We start from the raw sequence: 22,643 nt of genomic DNA, 5'->3' as shown, positions 1-22,643 counted from the left end.
AAGGAGCTAGAAAGGATTGATGCGGAAAGGGAACCTCCGCAGAAACTACACAAACTGATTTTAGATCTTTCAAAAGCCATCGTAGTTAAATTGAAAACCCTCATTCCTCCTAAAAAGATAGATTGGACTGTTTTAGCATCCTGTAAGCAAAAGGCAGATGAATCGGTCTCCGATTTCTTTACACATTTTGAGGAGGCATTCCACGACTTTAGTGGCGAGTCATTGACAGATGACACAGGCAGGCATCTGTTTGTTGACAAATTTGTCGCAAACATGTTGCCAGGAATAGCTAGTCGCCTAAAGGCCAGCAAACGTTTGTGGACTACGTCCTCCCCTGTTTCTCTTCTGACTATGGCTCAGTATTACGAACGGCAGGAATTAGAAGCTAAGGGTAATGAGGATAAGAAAAACAAGTAGCTGAAAACAAAGGTTTTGATTGCTCTGGTTTATGGTCCCTCTTATGATAATAGTGGTCGAGGTGGCCGTGCAATGTGCCGCCATGGTGTACCCCCTTTTTCCCGAGTTACTTTGTCTGCGGATCAGTGCGCTTATTGCAGGGAGACTGGGCTTTGGGCTTATGAGTGTCCTCATCGGCGTCCTTTACAGTATAAGCGTGGTTGGGGACAAATGAGAGGCCGCCCAGGGACCCCAGGACGTAGGGGAGGTATGGATGATCATGCTAGATTTGAGGCTGGTGGGTGTCCTCCGACTCCTTCAAATACATTTGATAGGCGTAATCAATATAAAATATCTGACTATTTGAATCCGATTTGTAGGGCACCGCTTGTGCATAGGACTGCCTAGGATGGGGTAAGGAATCTGTTGAAGTCCCAGTAGATCAGAAGGGTCCTTATGTCCACGCACATGTCTTGGGTTCTACTTGGGTGGAGTGGTGTGGCTCACTGGTTAGAGGCGGCAGACCCAAAAGCAGAGAACGGCCCGGGACCAGGGTTCAATTCCCGACGCGGCAGGGTCGTGGATCTGGGTCAGCGGACTCGATAATTCTCGCCTCGGTGCCTACTCTAATCAGGGATCACACTCTGCAACTCTGGGCATTAGCTTGCCTCATCTCTACAACGGCCCCACACATTCGCCGGGGATGCCTGGTTTCACCTTGGAGATACCCAGTAGGGACCATCTCACAGGGATAGCCAGGACGGGTTCCCCAGCGGTCTACAGCGCGACGACGCCTCAGGGCAGCAGTGCGCTTTACAAGACACATACATTACATTACTGATCTGTTTCTGGTTGATACTGGAGCGACTCGTAGCGCCTAGTCTAAACAATTGATTCCAAGGGCTCCCCTGTCTGGCTTAACCATTACATTGATAGGCTTCAAAGGGACACCTTCCCTTAGCCCACTGTCACAACCACTTGCATTCCATGTTGATAAATTCACTGCTACATGTCCATTTCTGCTTTCCCCTAGCACACCGGACAATATTGTGGGTCTTGATATGCTTAAGTATTTTAGGGCTACGATACGTTGTTCCCCAGAAGGTGTGCTAGTTATTTTGAATGATAACTATCCAGTGATTGAGAAAACCTGTCTTATTAGAGAGGATATTGCATTGGCTTCACTCCCTAGTACTTTGTGGGCCACTTCGGACACTGATGTACGGCAAATGGTTATTCCACCAGTGCATATTAGTGTCAAGGAGGGTGCTTTGTTGCCACGATTGCCTCAATATAAAATTTCTCGAGAAGGTGAAGAAGCACTTGTACGCATTGTTCATGATCTGATTGAAGTGGGAGTTGTGGAAGAAATCCCTTACAATGTTTGCAATAGTCCTATTCTGCCTATCTTGAAGAAAGACACTGATACTAATATTTACAGGTTCATCATTGATTTACGAGAGGTTAACAAGATTGTAGTACCACAATACCCGGTGGTTTCTGATATTACGACACTCCTTACCATGTTTCCTCCAACAGCGACCACCTTTTCCATGGTTGATTTAAAGAACGCTTTCTTTTCAATTCCTAATCATCCTGACAGCCGATATTTGTTCGGTTTCACTTTGAATAATCGATCTTACAGATTCAGTAGAGTTCCCCAGGGATTCACAGAGAGACCTAGTATTTACAGCCAAGCATTGAAAAGACTGCTTGATTCTTTCCCCTTGCCCATGGGATTGGCTCATATACAATATGTTGATGACATCTTGTTGGCAGCTGATATGCCTGAACAGTGTGAAGAAGGTACACTGTCTTTGCTTTCATTTCTTGCATCACACCACCATAAAGTATCACAAAAAACAATTGCAGTATTGTAGACCGAAGGGGACTTATTTAGGTCACCTTCTGTCTAAGGAGGGACGTGCACTCACAGAAGATCGCATTCAAGCTATTTTAGACACACCAGTGCCCTGTACTCAGAAAGACGAATGTGCATTCATTGGTCTTGCTTCTTTTTGTAGGCAATGGATATTAGGGTTTTCACATATTGTTAAACCCCTGTTGGCTCTTTTGACTAAAGATACTCCAATGCCCCTTCCATGGACGACTGAATGCCAGAATGCTTTCCAACAATTGCAACAGGCCCTTTGTTCTGCACCAGTATTAGGCACTCCGGATTACACCAAGGCTTTAACACTCTATGTACACGAAAGAGATGGTTGCGCACTTTCAGTGTTAGTACAGACACACGAAGATAAGCAGCGTCCTTGTGCATATTTTTCAGCTGTTCTCTATCCAGAGTGAAGGGATAGTTTTGTCACACAGACTATTGCTGTTAGTACCCCATGTAGTTGACGCCCTTCTGAACCAAACCAAAACGCAGAACTAGTGCTCGATTGACAGGATATGAATTGACACTCTTGGCCCTTCATACCACCTTCAACCTAGAATCCAGCTACTTTGTTGCCGTACCCAGTGACTCAGTCTCAGCCACAGGAGTCTCATGATTGTATATTCCTTACTGAGGAACAGACAAAGGGTAGTGTCGATTTGCAAGACACGCCCCTTTCTAGTGTTGATGGGGAACTATGGGTTGATGGGTCCTGTTTGAAGTTACCAGATGGTACAACGTCAGCTGCATATGCAATTAGAACACTTCAGACAGTAGTTAAGATAGCTCGTATTCCACAGAAGTCAGCTCGGGCAGCTGAGCTAATAGCTTTAACACGAGCGTGTGAACTTAGTACTGACTTGTCTGTGAACATTTATACAGATAGCCACTATGCTTTCAGAGTGGCTCATGATTTTGGGCTACTCTGGAAGGAGAGGGGCTTTCTTACATCCCACAGGATGCCAATAATGCATGGAGAATTAGTATTGACTGTTTTAACATACCCAAAGAGAATAGCAATGATAAATGTAGCGCACACAAGAAAGTAACTGATTAGATAGGACAAGGCAATGCTTTTGCAGACCACACCGCCCGTGAAACTGCCATGCAGCGAAGCACCACGTCTAGGTTCGTAGTGAAGTCACAGGTTGAACACAGGCATGATACCAGACAGGAAGTGCTAGATATGCAGAGATCTGCTTCTGCAGAAGAAATTGAGCAATGGTTTAAGGAGGGAACATTGGAGGATGAGGGCTGTTGGAGGAATAAAGAGATGAGCAAGTGGAGATTGCCTACAGACTATTTACAACCTATGGTTCATATGGCACATGGGCCGGTACATGTTGGAGCCTCCTCGATAACGAAATTGCTCACGCAAGTTTGGGAGGATCCAAAAATTGCCAGCACAGCTAAAAATATGGTGCAGTCTTGTCTGATTTGTCTTCAGCATAATGCTGGTAAAGGGACACAAACTCCTACAGCAGGGTTTGCTACACCAACCGCACCTTTGGAAGTTTTGCAAATGGATTACATCCTCCTTAAGCGCTGTAACAACTTAAAGTACGTTTTATTAGTGGTATGTGCCTTCAGTAAATGGATAGAGGCATACCCCACGGAGGACAATACAGCTCTCACTACAGCAAAGGTGCTTTTGAAGGAATTCTTGCCTAGATTTGGTGTTTGTAAAATTTTGTGGAGTGATAACGGACCCCATTTTATTGGGCAAGTTGTTAGGTATATCCTGAAGGGATTGGGGATGAAGCTGAAATGTCATGCTGCTTTCCATCCACAATCAGCAGGGCTAGTGGAAAGGTATAACGCAACACTTAAATTGAAACTGGCTAAAATACAGGCTTCCACGTCTTTGAAATGGCCTGATGCACTACCCTTAGCACTGTTGTCCATTAGATCAGTACCACATTCACGATCTGGTCTTACATCATATGAGGTGATATTCGGAAGGCCTATGAACATTTGGGGAATTCCTAAACCACGTCCTATACATGATGTACCATGTGTCTTAATGAGTGACTACCTATCACAGTTGACTGACAGTCTGATTTCTATTCATCAACAGGTTGCAGAAGCTCTTCCTGATAGGTCTGCAGGTGAAGGCCATGGACTCCGGCCTGGAGACCAGGTGATGATCCGGTCATTCCAGAGGTCGAGCAGCTTAGAGCCCAGGTGGCTCCTTTCAACGAGAACTGCGGTTTGAGTGACGAACAGGTGGAACTTCTTCTTAACTGCATAGAAGGATGACTGTTGTTTCTGTACTACATTGGTATAGTCCAGGTACAGGGAGATGCGCCGGTTTTCGAATTCTATGAGGGATTTTTCACGGGCCTTTTGCAGTAGAATGTCTCTATCCCGGTAGTTGAGTATCCGGACAATTAGTGGACGCGGCGGCTGACAGGGCCTAGGTCGTCCAGTGGGTATACGGTGTGCTCTCTCCACACAGAAAAGTGGTGATAGTCCGTCGGGTGCCACATGGTCTCGAAACCACTGTTCCATGAAGTCCGCCGCATGTGCACCCTCGCTGAGTTCCGGAAGGCCTATGACGTGGATGTTATTACGTCTGTTGCGGCCTTCCGCATCCTCCACGCGGTCCATCAGGGATGCCACCTGTTGCTGCAGCTGTTGAACAGAGGTGGTGTTGTCCGACACCGTTGGGGTCAGGTCTGCTATCGCCATGCCCTGGTCCTTGACCTTGTCTGCCAGTTTAGCGTGATCCGCTTTAAGCAGAGATAAGTTGGTGGTGAGGGTTCCCATCTGTGATTCCATCGCCAGTCTAGAGTCCCTAATCTCCTTCAAGATTAGGTCCAGCTTGTCCACCTGCTGGTCCCCAGTAGGGTTCAGGCCAAGTGTTCCCGGCAGGGCCTCTCCAGTTGCGAGCTCCTGGGTGGCCATCGTCGCAGCGGGGCCATCCCGGCTGTCCAGCAGTTTGGCGCCTTTCCGCACCATGGCTGTCAAGGACCAAGCCTATCCGACCCACCCTGGTCCAGTATCGTCCGAGAAGCAACCAGTGTCTCAAGGCGGTCACTCTGCACACCTCCTCCCCATCGCCGCGTCCCTCTCATGGCGTGGGTCCTTCCTGTGCTGCGGCAGGCTGCCCGGGTCCCTCCTCTTGTGAGTTTGCGGCCTGCTGTGCTCACCCTTCCCCTCTCACAGTCATATAAGGATCAGAGTCGGCAGGTCGGGGGATATCTCCCACAGGGCGTCAGATCAAGCCAGCAGGGCCAAATGCGTGGCATCTACTGGGGCCCCAACTCGCTCCAGGCGACTCCGGCAGCTGTGTAGTGTCTCTGCGCCCGCCACTCAATATGTCTGGGACAATGGTGGTAGTTGATCCGGTGGCCCTCAACAACAGCAGCCCTCTCAGTAGCAGTGGAAGAGGGGGGGAGGGGGGGGGGGAGGGGAAGGGAGGGGGGGCAAGGCAAAGGAAAGTCCCGTAGATGCTGCCTTAAGTGTCACCAGCCTCGCCCCCCCTACCTTCAGGGTCTTTCCGTCGATCCGCGCTCCGGCGCTCTCAGGAATTCACACTTCTCCTTCCCCCAGGGCTCTCCGGCCTCGCCTCACGCAGGGTGTGGGCCTCGGTCTTCCCGAGCGTCCCCCGTGGCCGGGACGGACAGGCCGCGGGGCAGTCCCGCCGCCGCGGGGTCCTCAGATGTGTATTGAGGAGTCTGGGCCTCTCGGACCGGCTCCACAGGCCAGTCCCGGCACCTCCAGTTCCCGGTGTTCGCGACCGCTCGGGCCGCCTTCAACCACAGCCCCAGGCTGTCCTCGAGGGAGTAGGCCGCAACCTCCGCAGGCGCGAACCCCGGCCGCCGACTCTCGCCGGACTTCCAAAATCGACTCGGAGCTCCCGGATGTGACAGCGGTAATGATCCGCCCGTGGCAGTCGACTGGGAGTTCCCCTGGAACACTTTTCAGGGCGGCAGATCCCCGGCGGCACCGGAGCACTAGCAGACTCCGTCCGCCATCATTGCTCGATAGCCACGCCACCCCCGGGCTGGAAGTTATTAACTGTTCTGTGTGTAATATTTATAATTTTATTGACATGCTGCTTCTGTATACAATGTGTCCCAATGCTTTGCTCCACCTGTATTACTGCCTGTATACCCTCTAAACGTTATGTTGCACAAATGAATGCCCAGAAAATATTAGATAAGGAAATCAGTGAAATCATGCAAATTGATGTACAAGATGTATACAAGGACTGTCCTAGATCATAAATGTCTTCAGCTAACGCTAAAAGGGCCGTCTGTGGAAAATTGACAGCGATCGGTGTTAGCATTTAGCTGAAGCCACCTTGTTTCCAGCAGCCATTTTGTCTGCCATTTGCTCACCACGTGCTGTTTCCTTCTTCACTGTCGTTTACCCTTGTGCTGTGTTTAAAGGACTGGCTATACTTAGACTCTGCTACTTTGCACATGCGCAGAGGTATCTGTAACTGTCCATACATCTCTTTATAGTCTGTAACTGTCAGGTTGTTTCTACCGGAGTCAGCAACCGCTAGCTTCTATTTTACTGTTGACTGGCATTTCTGTATGACCATCTATGTATGTAACTCTCCTATGTATCCTTGTACCGCCCTCTTTTGAGCTCCTGTGTGGGTATAAAAGAGCCATGGTTCTTCTCCTCCTTGTGCTACTTCATATACTACCGAAGGGTGTTGTGTGAATGTAGTTCCACCTCACAAGGTTTAATAAATCTTTCCTTTAACCTTTCAGCTTTCTTGCGAACTTCCTTTTACTTGTCTGAAGACTTGCGCGCAGAGAAGGGCGAACACCTAGCACTGGTAGGCCTGGCTGAGGCCCACTTCTACAGTATGTTCCAAAAGTGATTAGCCCACGGAGAAGAAAAAAGAGGGTGGGGGAGAAAACAGTGGTAAGGGGAGAAGGAAAGAAGCGGCACCGCAAAGGCAGCCGCGTGTTTATTTTCGAATCCCGCTTTCACTTTAAGTGAAAGCGCGATGCGAAAATAAGCAAGTGGCTGACTTTGCCAAAGCTGAGTGACAAGAAAAAAAAGTGGGTAGAGACTGATAAAGAAGAGAGTGTCAAGCCGCCAGTAAAAGATCAAATCTCGGTGGGCGTGGCCAAAAGGAGACAAGGCAGCAACAAGGAGGGACTAAGAAGCCTCCTTTAAAATGAAAATCCAGCGTTTTGCATGCAAGATGAGGCGAACCAATGAAAAAGATAGGCGGGGCTTCAACTCCGCCTCCTAGAGCTTTGGAATCTGTATTGATTGCGCTTTGCTTTCGCTAGCCGGGACCTAAAAAACATGTTGTGCACTCAATTATAACTTAGGAGTTGCTAGAAAGCACCTTGTAAGCTTACTAAGAAAATCCACCAGAGTTGAAGAAGGCCTGTGAGCTTTTCTGGGAGGGACACCATCATGAATTTTATAAACATCTACTAAGTTTTAAATTTGTGGATATTCACATTCCTCTTGCAGGTAGTTTGCATAGCTGGAACCATGTGCACACACTACAGTGGTAAAAGAGAGGAAACAATAACCATATTAAATGGGGTTCAAGGAAAGGGCTTTATAAAAAGTAAACACGAGTTCCCTTGTGGAAAATAGCCCTCCAATAGCACATGTCCTACCTTTAAATGCTTCCTTTTCTGAATTATTTTAATCTACAAGCCAATTGTAAGATTGTAATTGAAAGTGTGTCAAGTTTCGCCAGAAGAACTAGCAGTTACGTGGGTTGTTGCTTCTCACATTCAATAGGACTGAATTAGCAAAATATTAAAACAAACTTTAATGCAAAATAAAACTCATAACTAAACAAAGTAAAATAAGCACCCCTCTGCTACATACATTAGAATGTACTGCTATCCGTTAACAGATGTGAGCGGTGTTTAACGTGTACTCTCTTAAGGACGAAAATAAAAAAAGAACAGTGCACCATAATTACTTGAAACATCATGACGTACCTGAAAGTAAAAAAATGCTTGCCCAAACCAGTAGTGCATTATTGTTACTTGAGCCGCATCATATTTCAGTAGTTTCCAAACAAATGTGACCATTATGTTCTGAATACCAAGACAAAATACCAACACTGGTAAATTGTGTGGTCGCAATAGAAGGGCTGCCAGCAGAACCAATCCATTGTACACTTCCCAAAGGCCATTTTTTGGGGTCTTACAGTCTGTGCCAATAACTTGCGATTTAAGCAAATCCTTGGTTCCGGTAAAGAGGATGCCAAGCACAAAGACGTAAACAAATCGAGCCTCAATAATTCCTCTGTAAACAAAACAAAAGGAGAAACATATTTTGTAGAATTTACATTTCATATTTTGTACAAGTTAATTTATGATTGATCTCTCACCCTGTATGATCGCTTAGTTTCCTAACAGGACAGTAAATAACATCCAATTAATTAGTCTCAAACATGCTGAATTAATATTGATGTTCATATGGCAAATTAATATAAACACAGGAGAGGATGCATATTGTTTTATCATGTAATTAGTGAAACTAATGATGGCGATTTATCTGACATCCTCCCTCCCCCACCCCCTACGACATTCATAGGTCGTGCTAGAGACAGCTTTAGAGTGCTACACACTTCATGTCCGTCAAAACTAGTTGAGACCTAAAAAGTGGACTCTCCGTCTGGCACCAGACTTGTATATCAGTAGGGTCCCCAGTGCGAGAGGCAACCGAGCTCAGTGTTTTGAAAGGACACCTCCCACAGCCAACCACACAAATGCGACTCAAATGGCCTGCCCGTGGGTTCTTTTATGACATTATTATGAATGCCCCACAAAGTGACTGGAAAGAGGTGGAGGCATTGTTTAGTTATTACAGGGCTTTAAGTGGGATGAAAAAACTGGGGGGAGGGTCTTTCATAAGGGCGAGGCCGATGTAATTAAGGTACTGGCTTAAAACACTTAAGCTAAAAAATCTGCACTTAGCATAGTGTGCTGCCCCAGTGCTATTTAGCTGCTTCTCTGTCCACTCATCCAGATACATAACAAAACAAGTAACATTATACTTACAACAAGCGAGGACTAATGGCTTTGTCAACCTCCAATTGAAGGTGATTCACATTGTGAGAGTATAAAAAGAACAAGTACCTCCAGTTGGAGTTAACTCACATTGTGACATAATATTGCAGATATGTGGGTGGTCTACGAACTCTAACACTAGACCCAACCTCATACTCAGGACTCTCCCTCAAGCTGTTTGAAAGAGAATCAGGTGAGATGCTGAGATCTCCAGAGCCATCACTGAAGGACCCACAATTATCTAGTATAGTATAGTATAAGTATAGTATAAACCGTTTTGTAACGCGCTCTGTTACTGGAGAGTATCCTGGCGCGGGGGAAAGACAGAAAGGCAGAGAACAAAACATCGAGGGATCCTCCTAGACTGCACTCTTGAATAAGTGAGTTTTCAGGTGTTTTTTGAAAGCAGCCACTGTCGGCGTGGAGCGCAGATGGAGAGGGAGGGCATTCCAGGCCCGAGCCACCACAACAGACAGCGACTGGCCGCCCAGTCTGGCACGTTTAAAACGGGGAAGGGACAGTTTAAACAAAGAGGCGGATCTCAGGGTGCGTGCCGGGATATACCTTGTGAATCTCTTTCTCAAATACGAGGGGCCCTGGTCATGAATTGCACGAAACGCCAACACCAAAGACTTAAACAGAATGCGTTGCGCTACGGGAAGCCAGTGAAGCGAGCGCAGCTCAGCCCGAACGCTCTTCCACCTGGGGATGTTAAACAGTAGGCGTACAGCCGCATTCTGAATAATTTGGAGGCGTTTGACCAGGTATGCCGGAATGCCACTGAACAGTGCATTCGCGTAATCGAGGCGAGCCAATATGAGCGCCCTGGCAACCGACTCTCTGGCCTCCCTAGGGAGCAAGGGGAAAAATTTGCGGAGCATTTTCAGAGTGGTAAAACAGGTGCCTGTAAGTTTTTTGATGTGATGCTCAAATCTGAGATCCTCCGTAAACCAAATGCCCAGATATTTTGCTGGTCTCCCCATCTCTTTTGGGCAGGGAATGTTAGAAGGCCAAAGTGTGCTCATAAATGAGGGGGGAAAGGAGCCATAAAAGAGCACTTCGGACTTGTCCTCATTGCACTTCAGCTGGGCCTGTGTTAACCAGCGAAATACCGAGGACAAACACAGGTGAACTGTAGACGTGTCCAGATTGTCGTCTGGCCAGGTGAACAGCAGTTGGGTATCATCAGCATACCCTAAGATTTTAGCCCCAAACTGTTCAGCTAGATATACCAAGGGTGTAATGTACACATTGAACAGTAAGGGGCTAAGTGTGGACCCCTGCGGAACCCCTGTAAGCAGAGGCTTTGGCTCAGAGGCATGGGGGGGCATCCAGACCTGCTGGGTCCTATCAGATAAGAAAGAGGACAGCCATTCCAGCACCACTCCCCCAATACCTATGGCAGACAGCCGACCGAGGAGGAGGTCATAGGGGACAGTATCGAAAGCGGCAGAGAGGTCCAATAAAATTAGGACCGCTCTGCCACCTCCGTCTAGACATTCCCGAATTGCCTCGGTCATCTCCACCAGGGCCGTCTCGGTGCTATAAGCAGCCCTAAAGCCCGATTGGGCAGGGTGGAGGGCATTAGATGTTTCGACAAAGCTCTCCACTTGTTGAAGAACTACCTTCTCACAGATTTTCGTGAGAGCAGGTAGAAGGGAGATGGGTCGGTAGTTTCCCGGAACCGACACGTCCAATCCTGGTTTCTTCAAGAGCGGCAGGAGTTTGGCTTGTTTCCAAACCTGGGGAACCGCGCCTGCGGCCAGGGAGAGGTTCACTATCTGCGTGATCTCACTGCAGACTGTTACCGCCACCTCCGAAAGCACTCGGGCAGGGCACGGGTCGGCAGGAGAGCCCGATTTAAGGGACTGGAGAAGATGTAGAACATCACCCTCCGCAACTTGTGTGAAGGTGGTAAGTTGGTGTCCAGAGGATGAGGGAAAGGGTGAACAGGGGCCAGCTGCAGAGCAGTCGGCAGGAAGTGCCTCTAAAAGGCCCTGCTGAATCTTCGCTATTTTAGTTATGAAAAAAGTGGACAGCTCCTCGCACCATTGTGCAGAGGACGGAAGGGGCACAGCTTCCGCAACAGGGGACACAAAGCTTTTAACAATCGCAAAGATCTCTCTGCTGTTGTTATCGGCCTTGTTAATACGCCCAGCATAATAGTTACCTTTTGCATCCCTAATGGCTGCATAATAGTCTTTTTGAGCGAGCCGTAGGGCGGACTTAGCCTCAGGGCTGTACTCCCTCCTCCATGAACGTTCTAATTTTTTGCAGCCCAGTTTCATCTCTCTTAGTTCAGGGGAAAACCAGGGTTGGGAGGGCGAGCGTCTGGCTCTAGTTAGCATAGTTTGCTTAGTAGAGGCAATCGCCGCCTGCCGTATCCATTCATTAAACTCCCCAACTGCTTCGTCCAAACACCCCTTAGGTTGCGGACGAGTGTTAGACAAGGCAAGTCTAAGCGCGGGTAGGTTAATTTTTTGAAGGTGGCATGTAGGGGGCGGGGGGCTGGGCTCTACCATCTCCCAACTGAATCTGACCAAATCATGGTCAGACCAAGTTGTTTTTTCCACAATCACTGACTGGATGGGGAAATTCGCGCACACCAGGTCAAGTAGATGGCCACCCGCGTGCGTCGGACCAGAAACCCATTGTTCTAGCTGGGCAAGCTCAAGAATTTCCCCAAGCCTGCGAGCTTCGGAGGAATCGGGGACATCCATGTGAATATTTAGGTCACCGACTAAAAGAAACTTAGGAAAACCTAAGGCCCGTGGCACTAAATATTCCTCTAAGGAGTCCAGGAATTGGGTAGCCAGGCCCGGGGGCCTGTAAATCAAAGATCCACCTAAGGTAAAGTGGGGAGAGGTTTTAATGGAGAAGTGAAGAGCCTCACCCCCTAGACTCACAGTCAGAGGCTCGGATTCAAAGCTCCATCCTCGAACACCACTGCTAGTCCGCCCCCTCTACCCAGGGGGCGATCCACTCTAGCTATCTTGAACCCCCTGGGGACCGCAAGTTCGACACTAGGAGCGGAGGTGCAAGTCATCCAAGTCTCCGTGAGGAACAGCAGCTCCAGTTGGCCGTCCGATAGTAGTTCAAAAATATCGGCCGCATGTTTAACCGCCGATCTAGCATTAATCAGTCCCGCCCTGATGTTGGTAGTGGTGGCGTAGCTGACTGAACGTGGGGGGGGGAAGGGTTGGGGATGGAATGCACACGTAGCACACTTGCCCAGAACACCGGCTAGATCTGCACGTGTGCAAGGCGGGCCCTTACCGTGAGGGGCAAGTCTCAGAAGGTCAGCGCGCGAATATTGCCGCGTCGCTGAACTGGTCAACACCAAAGGAGGCCGGGCAGAGTGGCTGGCCCTGGGCCCGTCCGAGGCACGGACGGGCACAGACGGGCCCTCCTTTGGCGCTCCTTCGGCGCGCAGACGGCGCGCCCGCTGCGCACGACCGCTGCGCGTTCTAGGAGGCATCCCCATTTGACGGCCAAGCCCCTCCCCGAGCTGGAGCGCTAACTCCGTTCCAGTAGGGGTCCGGGACACCCAAGATGGCGCCTAACCTGTCCCTCCACACAATCGGCACAGGCAAGCCGCGGTGGACCGGGGGACCAAGGGGACTGGGGAGCAACAATGAGGTATGACTATTCTACAAATGGCAGACAGTTTAAAAACACCACACAATTATTTACATCAATTGAGTCAGTGAAAAACGAGAGCGTTTTTTTAAAAAAGGTTTAAAAAGCATTAAAAGCGCCAGCAGCGATCGTGCTTCGCAGAAAAGCAGTGCAGAAGAGCTTAACTCGCAGTCTGCCCGCCTTCGTTTCCCAGCGCTATCACAAGGCGCTGCCACCACCTCGTTCAAACGCACAGGACTGCCCAAGCCGATCCTATTTGACGGCCAAGCCCCTCCCCGAGCTGGAGCGCTAACTCCGTTCCAGTAGGGGTCCGGGACACCCAAGATGGCGCCTAATCTGTCCCTCCACACAATTGGCACAGGCAAGCCGCGGTGGACCGGGGACCAAGGGGACCGGGGAGCAACAATGAGGTATGACTATTCTACAAATGGCAGACAGTTTAAAAACACCACACAATTATTTACATCAATTGAGTCAGTGAAAAACGAGAGCGTTTTTTTAAAAAAGGTTTAAAAAGCATTAAAAGCGCCAGCAGCGATCGTGCTTCGCAGAAAAGCAGTGCAGAAGAGCTTAACTCGCAGTCTGCCCGCCTTCGTTTCCCAGCGCTATCACAAGGCGCTGCCACCACCTCGTTCAAACGCACAGGACTGCCCAAGCCGATCCTATTTGACGGCCAAGCCCCTCCCCGAGCTGGAGCGCTAACTCCGTTCCAGTAGGGGTCCGGGACACCCAAGATGGCGCCTAACCTGTCCCTCCACACAATCGGCACAGGCAAGCCGCGGTGGACCGGGGACCAAGGGGACCGGGGAGCAACAATGAGGTATGACTATTCTACAAATTGCAGACAGTTTAAAAACACCACACAATTATTTACATCAATTGAGTCAGTGAAAAACGAGAGCGTTTTTTTAAAAAAGGTTTAAAAAGCATTAAAAGCGCCAGCAGCGATCGTGCTTCGCAGAAAAGCAGTGCAGAAGAGCTTAACTCGCAGTCTGCCCGCCTTCGTTTCCCAGCGCTATCACAAGGCGAGGTGAGATGCTGAGATCTCCAGAGCCATCACTGAAGGACCCACAATTATCTAGCATGAACATAGCTCCTGAACACCCTTCATCATCACCACCTTGCCTAGCACATGTACCAACCCTTTGATATAAGGCCGCCCTACCCAAATCCACCTTTCACCACCCTCAACAACACCAAAATATCTTCCAACCTTGACAAAACGACAAGTTCCTTTAAATTTGCTCAAACCAAATTTCATTCTGCCTGATCCTAGTTTGACCCAATCACCAACTTTAAACTTAGAAGAAATACATTCATGTACTTGCTCACCTCCAGAGTGTACTCAATCCTTTAACCAGGCAGAAACTAACCTAGAACCTGGAAGACGTCCCCTCATGACTTGAAAAGAACATTTATGGGTGACACTATGAACAGTGGAGCGATATGTGCAAAGCATCTCCTCAACCAGCCGCCTAGGAGCTTGCCCATTGGATAAAGCAAGTTGAATAGTGCCCTTAACCAGTCTGTTGGCCCTTTCCACCATTCCATTACCCATGGGATTGTAAAGAGAGGAACAAGAATGTTTAATGTCACACTTCATTTCACCTGAAGTTAACTGCGTACCATTATCAGTTAACAACGTGTGAGGCACACCGTCTTCCAAAAATATCTTCTCCAAAACTTCAATGGTGGATTTGGTTGTGACATCCCTCATGAACCTAACCAACAGCCATCTAGAATCAACATCAATAAAGATAGCAGCGAAACGCATATCAGAAGACAGTTCGGATAGAGGGCTTATGAAATCTAAACATATAGTGCACCAGGCTTTTCCTGGATCAGCAGTTTGACCCATGACACTCTAGCTAGTCACCCGCAACCTTTTCTCGCTCTCTTTGCAAAGGCTACAACCTTCCACCCATCTTTTAATATGGTCATCCACCCCAGACCACCAAAACTCGTTTGACTCTCCTGATGGTCTTGCCTTAACCTGAATGCCTTCATGAGCTAACTTAAAGATGTGAAATCTCAAACCACACGGAGGTACAAAACAATCACTTCTCATAACAACATCAGAACCACTCACTCACAATTCATCAATAAGCTTCCAATAGAGTCTGGCTGTTATAGACACCATATTTTCTCTGCAAGCTCCCTTATTGATCATGGCAATAACATTTTGTTCGCCCACTGCGCCTCGAAAATGCACCCAAAGTGCTTTAAAGAACATCACACACAAGATCCACAACTTCCTCAGATTCAAGCTTCTTCACCACATCCTTGTCAACATCCTCCGAATCCAATGACATGCGGGACAAACAGTCTGCTTGCAAATTTTTCTAACCATGAATACATTCTATATTCATGGTTATTCTTGTAATGAGGCTGCAAATGTGGCCAAACATGCAGACCCTTTTGCAGTACCTCCAGCAGATAAAATGTTCATCATTGGTTTGTGGTCCATCTTCAAAATAAATCTTGTGCCCCACAAATATACTCTAAAATATTCTACACCCCAAACCTCAGCAAGAGCTTCCTGCTCAATCACTGAATAGTTCATTTCAGCTTGTGTGAGAGTCCAAGAGGCAAAACCTGTTTTCCTTTCCACTCCATGTTGGTTTTGTGACAAAAGACACCAATGCCAGTAAGACTGGCATCAACTGTGAGAAAGGACTTACATGTGGCATTGAAAGGAGCTAAAATGCCCGCATTACATAGCTCATCTTTGATGTTAAGAAAAGATTTTTGTTGTTCCTCCTCCCACGTGTACTTATTTCCTTTGCGTAACAACCTCCTTAAAGGTTCAGAAACCTCAGCAAATCCTTATACAAATTTAGAATAGAAAGATTTGAGTTGATCTTTATCTTTGGGACATGGAGCATCTTTTATAGCCTCCAACAAATTCCGTATGGGTGCTATTCCACCACAAGGAATGGTGTACCCAAGTACTCAATTTGTTCAGACAAAAATTGACATTTGTCTTTGATAATTGTTAAGCCCACTTCTTCAAGTTTCTACAACACCTGCCTGAGAATGGCATTATGTTGTTCAACAGTTTTTCCAGAGACCAAAATGTCATCCTGAAAATACACTACACTACCTATCCCCTCAAAAATACTGGCCATCATTCTTTGAAATACACTTGCTGCCGACGCTAACCAGAACGGCATGCGAGTGAATTGGAACGTGACCTCGTGGTAATATAGGCAGTAAGTGACTTAGAATCCGGGTGCAATCTGATCTGGTGATAGGGACTTCTCAGATCAATTTTGGAGAAGTACTTACCGCCTCCAACAGATTGTAAAAGCTCGTTGATGTTGGGCAGAGGTAATGTATCAGTGACAATGTCAAGATTGAGAGAACCAATGCAAAGCCATAACCGCTTATCCGGTTTCTGAATCAAAACGAAAGGAGAAATCCATGATGATGCCTCAACTAGTTCAATAACTCCCTCCTTCATTAAGTCCTGCAATAAATCCTTGAGACCCTGACTCATTGACAACAGCACTCTCCCAAATTTATACTGCACAGGACATGCCATGCGTCGGCTCAAGAATAATCTTGTAAATGTAACCCTTCACACACCCCAATCTATCTGCAAATATCTTATGGGCATCTTGCAAAATGTGTTCAATTTGGATATGGTCATCAACAACCATAACTTGATTGGGGGACCTTGGATTTATAACAATATGAAGGTCATATTGGTGTATCCAACCAAGAATGGGTGAACCTTCCTTTCCTTCAGTGCTCCTCATTCCAAAACTTATGACACCACACATATAGCCTAAGATATCGATGGATTGCCCTTGATACCCAACAGGATTGATATCTTTATTGAATAGTGATACATCACCCCACAACGTTTTGAAAAGAACCTCAGGATTATTGTGAACATAGATCCAGAATCAACCATGAGACTAGCCTCTTTCCCACACACATTGAATACAGATGTAGGTCTTGTCAGTCTTCTTATATCTTCGCAAAATTACTATCAAAACTTTCTTCTACTACAAGCACTTTCCAGTGCTTTGGTGCACTACATTAACTTTAAGCTTATACTTTTCAGTATTATCACTCTGTCTACACATACGTGCATAATGGCCCTTACGGCCACACTTTCTACACACTTGATCTACAGCAAAACATCTGTTAGAGTCAGCAATGTGAAACTGACTGCCACAACGCAAGCATTCTCTTCCTTTGGCTTTAGGAAAATAGCCAAGCGCATGCGATCCCTTAGTAATTTTTTTTGAGACTGCATTGACTTCTATATCTTCATCTTGAATGCATTCCAAACTTACTACTTCAACTGTGTTTCTATCCCTCCTTCCCAGCTCCTTAATACATTTCTGAGACTCTTCAATGACTTTAGCCATTTCCACAGCTTCTTTTAGCGAAGGGTCTTTAGCAGCCCAAAGTCTCTCCTGAATTTTCCTATCATGACATGGCACAATAAGTTGATCTCGAATTAATTCCTCAGTCGTACCAAAACGGCATTTCACAGAAAGTTCACGTAACCTGGCCACAAATTTGTCTATGCATTCATTATCCGCTTGAGGTTGAGTATAGAATTTATATTTTGCCATAACTAGGTTAATTTCCTTTGCAAACCTGGCCTCTAGTCCATTTATTTCTTCTTTATAAATGTCATCCATTGGCTGGCCATTGAGACCCACAGCTACAGGGATTTATTTGAATATACATTGACCTTCAGTGCCTAAAACACTGAGCAACAATGCCTTTTTCCTTGAAGGTGAGAAATTGTGCGCATCTAATGCAGTGATGTAGTTTTCAACCAATCAATCAATCAATCATATCATTTGTAAAGCGCACTACTTACCTCTGAGGATCTCAAGGCGCTAGGGGTGGGGAGTGCTGCTACTGCTCGAAAAGCCTGGTCTTGACGAGTCTTCTGAAGGTCAGCAGGTATTGGGTCTGCCGTAGGTGGGTGGGGAGGGTGTTACAGGTCTTGGCGGTGAAGTGATAGAAAGATCTGCCGCTTGAGGTCGCTCTTCGGATGCAGGGGACTGTGGCGAGGGCGAGGCTGGTGGAGCGGAGCTGGCGGGTGGGGGTGTAGAAGCTGAGTCGTCTGTTGAGGTACACTGGTCCGGTGTTGTGGAGTGCCTTGTGTGCGTGGGTGAGGAGCTTGAAGGTTATCCTCTTGTTGACGGGGAGCCAGTGCAGGTCTCTCAGGTGCGGTGTAATGTGGCTATGGCGAGGGATGTCGAGGATCAGGCGTGCAGAGGCGTTCTGGATGCATTGCAGCCGTCTCAGGAGTTTGGCTGAGGCTCCTGCATAGAGGGTGTTTCCGTAGTCCAGCCTGCTGCTGACGAGGGCCTGGGTGACCGTTCTTCTCATTTCGGTGGGGATCCACTTGTAGATCCTGCGGAGCATGGGGAGGGTGTTGAAGCAGAAGGAAGAGACGGCATTGACCTGCTTAGTCATGGAGAGGTTGGAGTCGAGGATGACCCTTAGGTTGCGTGCATGGTCGGTGGGTGTTGGAGCTGTTCCCAGTACGGTCGGCCACCAGCAGTCAGCCCAGGCCGAAGGGGTGGATCCGAGGATGAGGAGCTCCGTCTTGTCTGAGTTCAGCTTCAGTAGGCTGTTTCTCATCCATTCGGCGACGGCCTTCATTCCTTCATGGAGGTTGGTTTTGGCGGTGTGGGGGTCTTTGGTGAGGGAGAGGATCAGCTGGGTGTCATCGGCGTAGGAGATGATGTTGAGGTTGTGCAGTCGGGCGACGAGGGCGAGAGGTGCTATGTAGATGTTAAACAGCATTGGGATGAGGGATGAGCCCTAGGGTACGCCGCAGATGATCTTGGTAGCTTCGGAGCGGAAGGGGGGGAGAAGGGCCGGAGAGGAAGGAGGTGGTCCAGTCCAGGGCCTTCTCTTGGAACCCAGTGTCCTGGAGGCGTATTTGTAGTGTGTGGTGGCAGACCGTGTCGAAGGCGGCTGACAGGTCCAGGAAGATGAAGGCCGCTGTTTCTCCGTTGTCTAACGATTCAGATAAGGGGGTGGTGATGAACAGAGTGTCTGAATTTAGCAGACCATTCTTACCCAGTCCAAAGATCAGGGCTTGATCCATCACCGTTATTTAGCTCACTGCACCATCCCAGCTCAGAACCTGGCTATATGCAAATCAGTCTGTCCCTGGCTAAGTGCATCATGGGAACAGGGCAGACTAAACTACCAAGCCAATTCTTCACCAGAAAGGAGACAAGCTTCCGGGGACCGGTTTCTGGCATTTCAGCCGTCGTCGGCCCGGCTTGCTTGAATCCTGATGGTGCATTGAGCAAGGGACTCATGTCTGAGTATACCCTGCCACACCTATAGTGGCCAAAAACGATTCAGATAAGGGGGTGCTGATGAACAGAGTGTCTGAATTAAGCAGACCACTCTTACCCAGTCCAAAGATCAAGGCTTGATCCATCACAGTTATTTAGCTCACTGCACCATCCCAGCTTAGAACCTAGCTATATGCAAATCAGTCTGTCCCTGGCCCAGTGCATCATGGGAACAGGGCAGACTAAACTACCAAGCTCCCTTGCTCCCTTGCTCATTGCACCATCAGGATTCAAGCAAGTCGGGCCGACGACGGCTGAAATGCCAGAAACCGGTCCCCGGTAGCTTGTTTCCTTCCCAGAGTAAGAATTGGCTTGGTAGTTTGGTTTGCCCTGTTCCCATCATGCACTGGGACAGGAACAGACTAATTTGCATATAGCCAGGTTCTGAGCTGGGATGGTGCAGTGAGCTAAAAAACGGTGTTGGATCTAACCCTGATCTCTTGACTGGGTGAGAGTATTCTGCTTAATTCAGAAACTCTGTCCATCACCACCCCTTGTTGTTAAATATTTTGTCCACCCTAAGCGTGGAAGGGTATACTCAGATGTGAGTCCCTTGCTCATTGCACCATCAGGATTCAAGCAAGCCGGGCCGACGACGGCTGAAATGCCAGAAACCGGTCCCCGGTAGCTTGTTTCCTTCCCAGTGTAAGAATTGGCTTGGCAGTTTGGTTTGCCCTGTTCCCATCATGCACTGGGACAGGAACAGACTAATTTGCATATAGCCAGGTTCTGAGCTGGGATGGTGCAGTGAGCTAAAAAACGGTGTTGGATCTAGCCCTGATCTCTTGACTGGGTGAGAGTATTCTGCTTAATTCAGAAACTCTGTCCATCACCACCCCTTGTTGTTAAATGTTTCTCCGTTGTCTAGCAAGGTCGGGATGGATGTATGACGGTACAACGCGTACCGGCACAACGCATCCCTTTACACCGCATCCCTTACAACGCAAGTCGTTACCACGACTTGCGTTGGGGGCGTGGATTTCAAATAGTATAATTTACTATTCTAACACCAGTCTCTGTGGACCCTAGGGAAGGCGTTGGGATAGTAAATTTACTATTTTTAATCCTTTAGCGCCCTCTAGCGCAAGTCGTGGTAACGACTTGCGTTGTAACGGCCGCGTGGTAAAGGTACAGCATGGTAAAAACTTTGTGGTAAAGGATGTTTACCGGTCGGGATGTCATCAGTGGCAGCAATGAGGGAAGTTTTAGTGCTGTGGTTGCTGCAGAACCCAGACTGGGAAAGGTCCAGGATGCTGTTCTCCTCGAGGTAGCGGATCAGTTGTTTGTTGACAACCCTCAAGGGTATGTAGTGCGCTTTACAAATGATTGACTGACGATCTTCACGATGACCTTCGCCAGGAACGGGAGCAAGGAGATGGGACGGAAGTTCTTGAGGTCCTTGGGGTCCGCCCTGGGTTTCTTGCTTAAGGCGTTGATCTCGGCGTACTTCCAGATGTCCGGGAAGGTTGCTGTCTCGAAGGAGGAGGTGATGACTTTCCGGAGATTGGGTGCGATGGATGTGCTGGATTTGTTGAAGATGTGGTGTGGGCTTGGGTCTGACAGAGATCCGGGGTGGATGGTGTTCATGATCTTGATGGTGTCGTCATCGTTTATGTTGGCCCAGGAGAGCAGGCGGTTAGTGCGGGTGGTGGTCGTGGGGGCGGATGTCTCAGCGGTTGTCGGGCGGTTGTGGTGTTGAAGCGGTCGTGGATGTCTGCAATCTTGCGCTGGAAGAAGGTGGCCAGTGGGTCGTACAGGTCTTGCAAGGGTGGGATGTCATTGGTGTTGAAGCTGGGGTTTGAGAGTTCCTTCACGATGTTGAAGAGCTCTTTGCTGTTGTGTGTGTTGCTGTCTAGGCAGTCTTTGAAGGAGGGCCTTTTGGTGGATCTGATGAGGTGATGGTGTCTGCGGGTGGCGTTCTTGTGGGCTGCATAGCTGTCCGGAGTTCGTTCACGGAGCCAGTTCTCCTCCAGTTTTCGGCAGGTTTGCCTGGAGGTCTTAGGTGAACCAGCTGGGCTTTCTTGCTGGTGTGACTGTTAGAGGGTTTCTTGAACGGGGCCAGGGTGTTGGCGCAGTCGTCGATCCACTGTCTGAGGTTGCGTGCGGCAGTGTCGGGGTCGGTGGGGTCGGCGGGTGGGTTCTGGGCGAGGGTGGTGGTTAGCTGGTCTTCGGTGACTTTGCTCCAGCATCGGCGAGGCATCTGTTGGGTGCGGTGGTGCATGATGGGCTTTTTGAAGGTGAACTGGATGCAGCGATGGTCGGCCCAGTGGAGTTCCGTGGTGTGGTTGAAGGAGACGTGGGGGCTCGCGGAAAAGATGAGGTCAAGTGTGTGGCCGGTGGCGTGGGTGGGTGTTGTGACGAGTTGTCTGAGTCCGAGGTTGGCTAGGTTGTCGATCAGGGTGGTGGAGTTGGTGTCGTTGTTGTTCTCGAGGTGGAAGTACATGTCCCCGAGGAGGATGTAGTCCATGGAGGCGAGGACGTGTGTGCTGACGAAGTTGGCGATGGAGTTGCTGAACTGTGGTCGGGGTTCGGAGGGTCTGTAGATGAGGGTTCCTCTGAGGGAGGTGTTGAGGTCGGTGTGGATCTGGAAGTGCAAGTGTTTGGCGGTGCTGTGGGTGTCGTCGGTGTTGGTCAAGACTCTGACAGTGTTCCTGTGGATGATGGTGATTCCTCCTCCTACTCCATTGGTGCGGTCTCTGCGGGTGATTTTGTAGCCTTCCAGGACGGCTATGGCGATGTCAGGTGCTGAGGCAGGGTTCAGCCAGGTCTCCATCAGGAAGGCGACACCTCGAGAGGTTGAGTCGAGTTGGTCCCAGAGTTCAATGGCGTGTTTGATAGTGGATCGGGTGTTGAGGAGAATGCATCTGAGGTAGTTGGGTTCTTTCCTGGTCGGGGACTTGGTGGGGCGGATGCTCGTGAAACTGCAGTTCTTGCAGGTGAAAGGTCCGTGGGTGCGCTTCGTGGCAGCCAGGAAGCAGGTGTATGATCGTCCGGCACTGAGTGCGTGCAGGGTGTTGGCCTCGTACCGGTGTTGGGCGTTGTGGCGTCCGCTTGGGCCAGGGGGTCTGGCGCTGGGCACAGTCCAGGCACGGACAGGCACAGACGGGCTTGCCCGCTGCGCGGCTTCCATATGAGGGGCGGTGGGAGGGAGGAGTAGCTGGGAGGCGGGAGCAGTGTGGCGAATGGGAGAGCAGGGGGGCAGGGATAAAGCGTCAGGAAAAACGGGTGAGGTACGGTGGAGGGAGCAACGGAAGAATCGGGCACAGAGGAAAGAAAAAACAAAGTTAGGCACACATGCAAGTATGGCAAAAACAATCACAAGTACAGGCAGTGAGGCAAGGCAAAGTC

General features: G+C 48.8%; 1 protein-coding gene across 1 annotated transcript in view; it reads right to left on the bottom strand.

Moving 5' to 3' along the window:
- PIGG (phosphatidylinositol glycan anchor biosynthesis class G (EMM blood group)) overlaps window positions 1-22,643 on the bottom strand; it is an 867,273-nt gene that overhangs the window by 207,523 nt on the left and 637,107 nt on the right. Inside the window, exon 11 of the mRNA XM_086961823.1 lies at window positions 8,230-8,539. Within this exon, the coding sequence (XP_086817949.1) occupies window positions 8,230-8,539 (310 nt within the window). The remainder of the gene's footprint in view (window positions 1-8,229; window positions 8,540-22,643) is intronic.

Source organism: Lissotriton vulgaris, chromosome 3_1 (assembly GCF_964263255.1).
Source record: "Lissotriton vulgaris chromosome 3_1, aLisVul1.2, whole genome shotgun sequence".
In the NCBI taxonomy this organism is placed as follows: domain Eukaryota; kingdom Metazoa; phylum Chordata; class Amphibia; order Caudata; family Salamandridae; genus Lissotriton; species Lissotriton vulgaris.
This window is presented reverse-complemented; position numbering and strand designations above follow the sequence as displayed.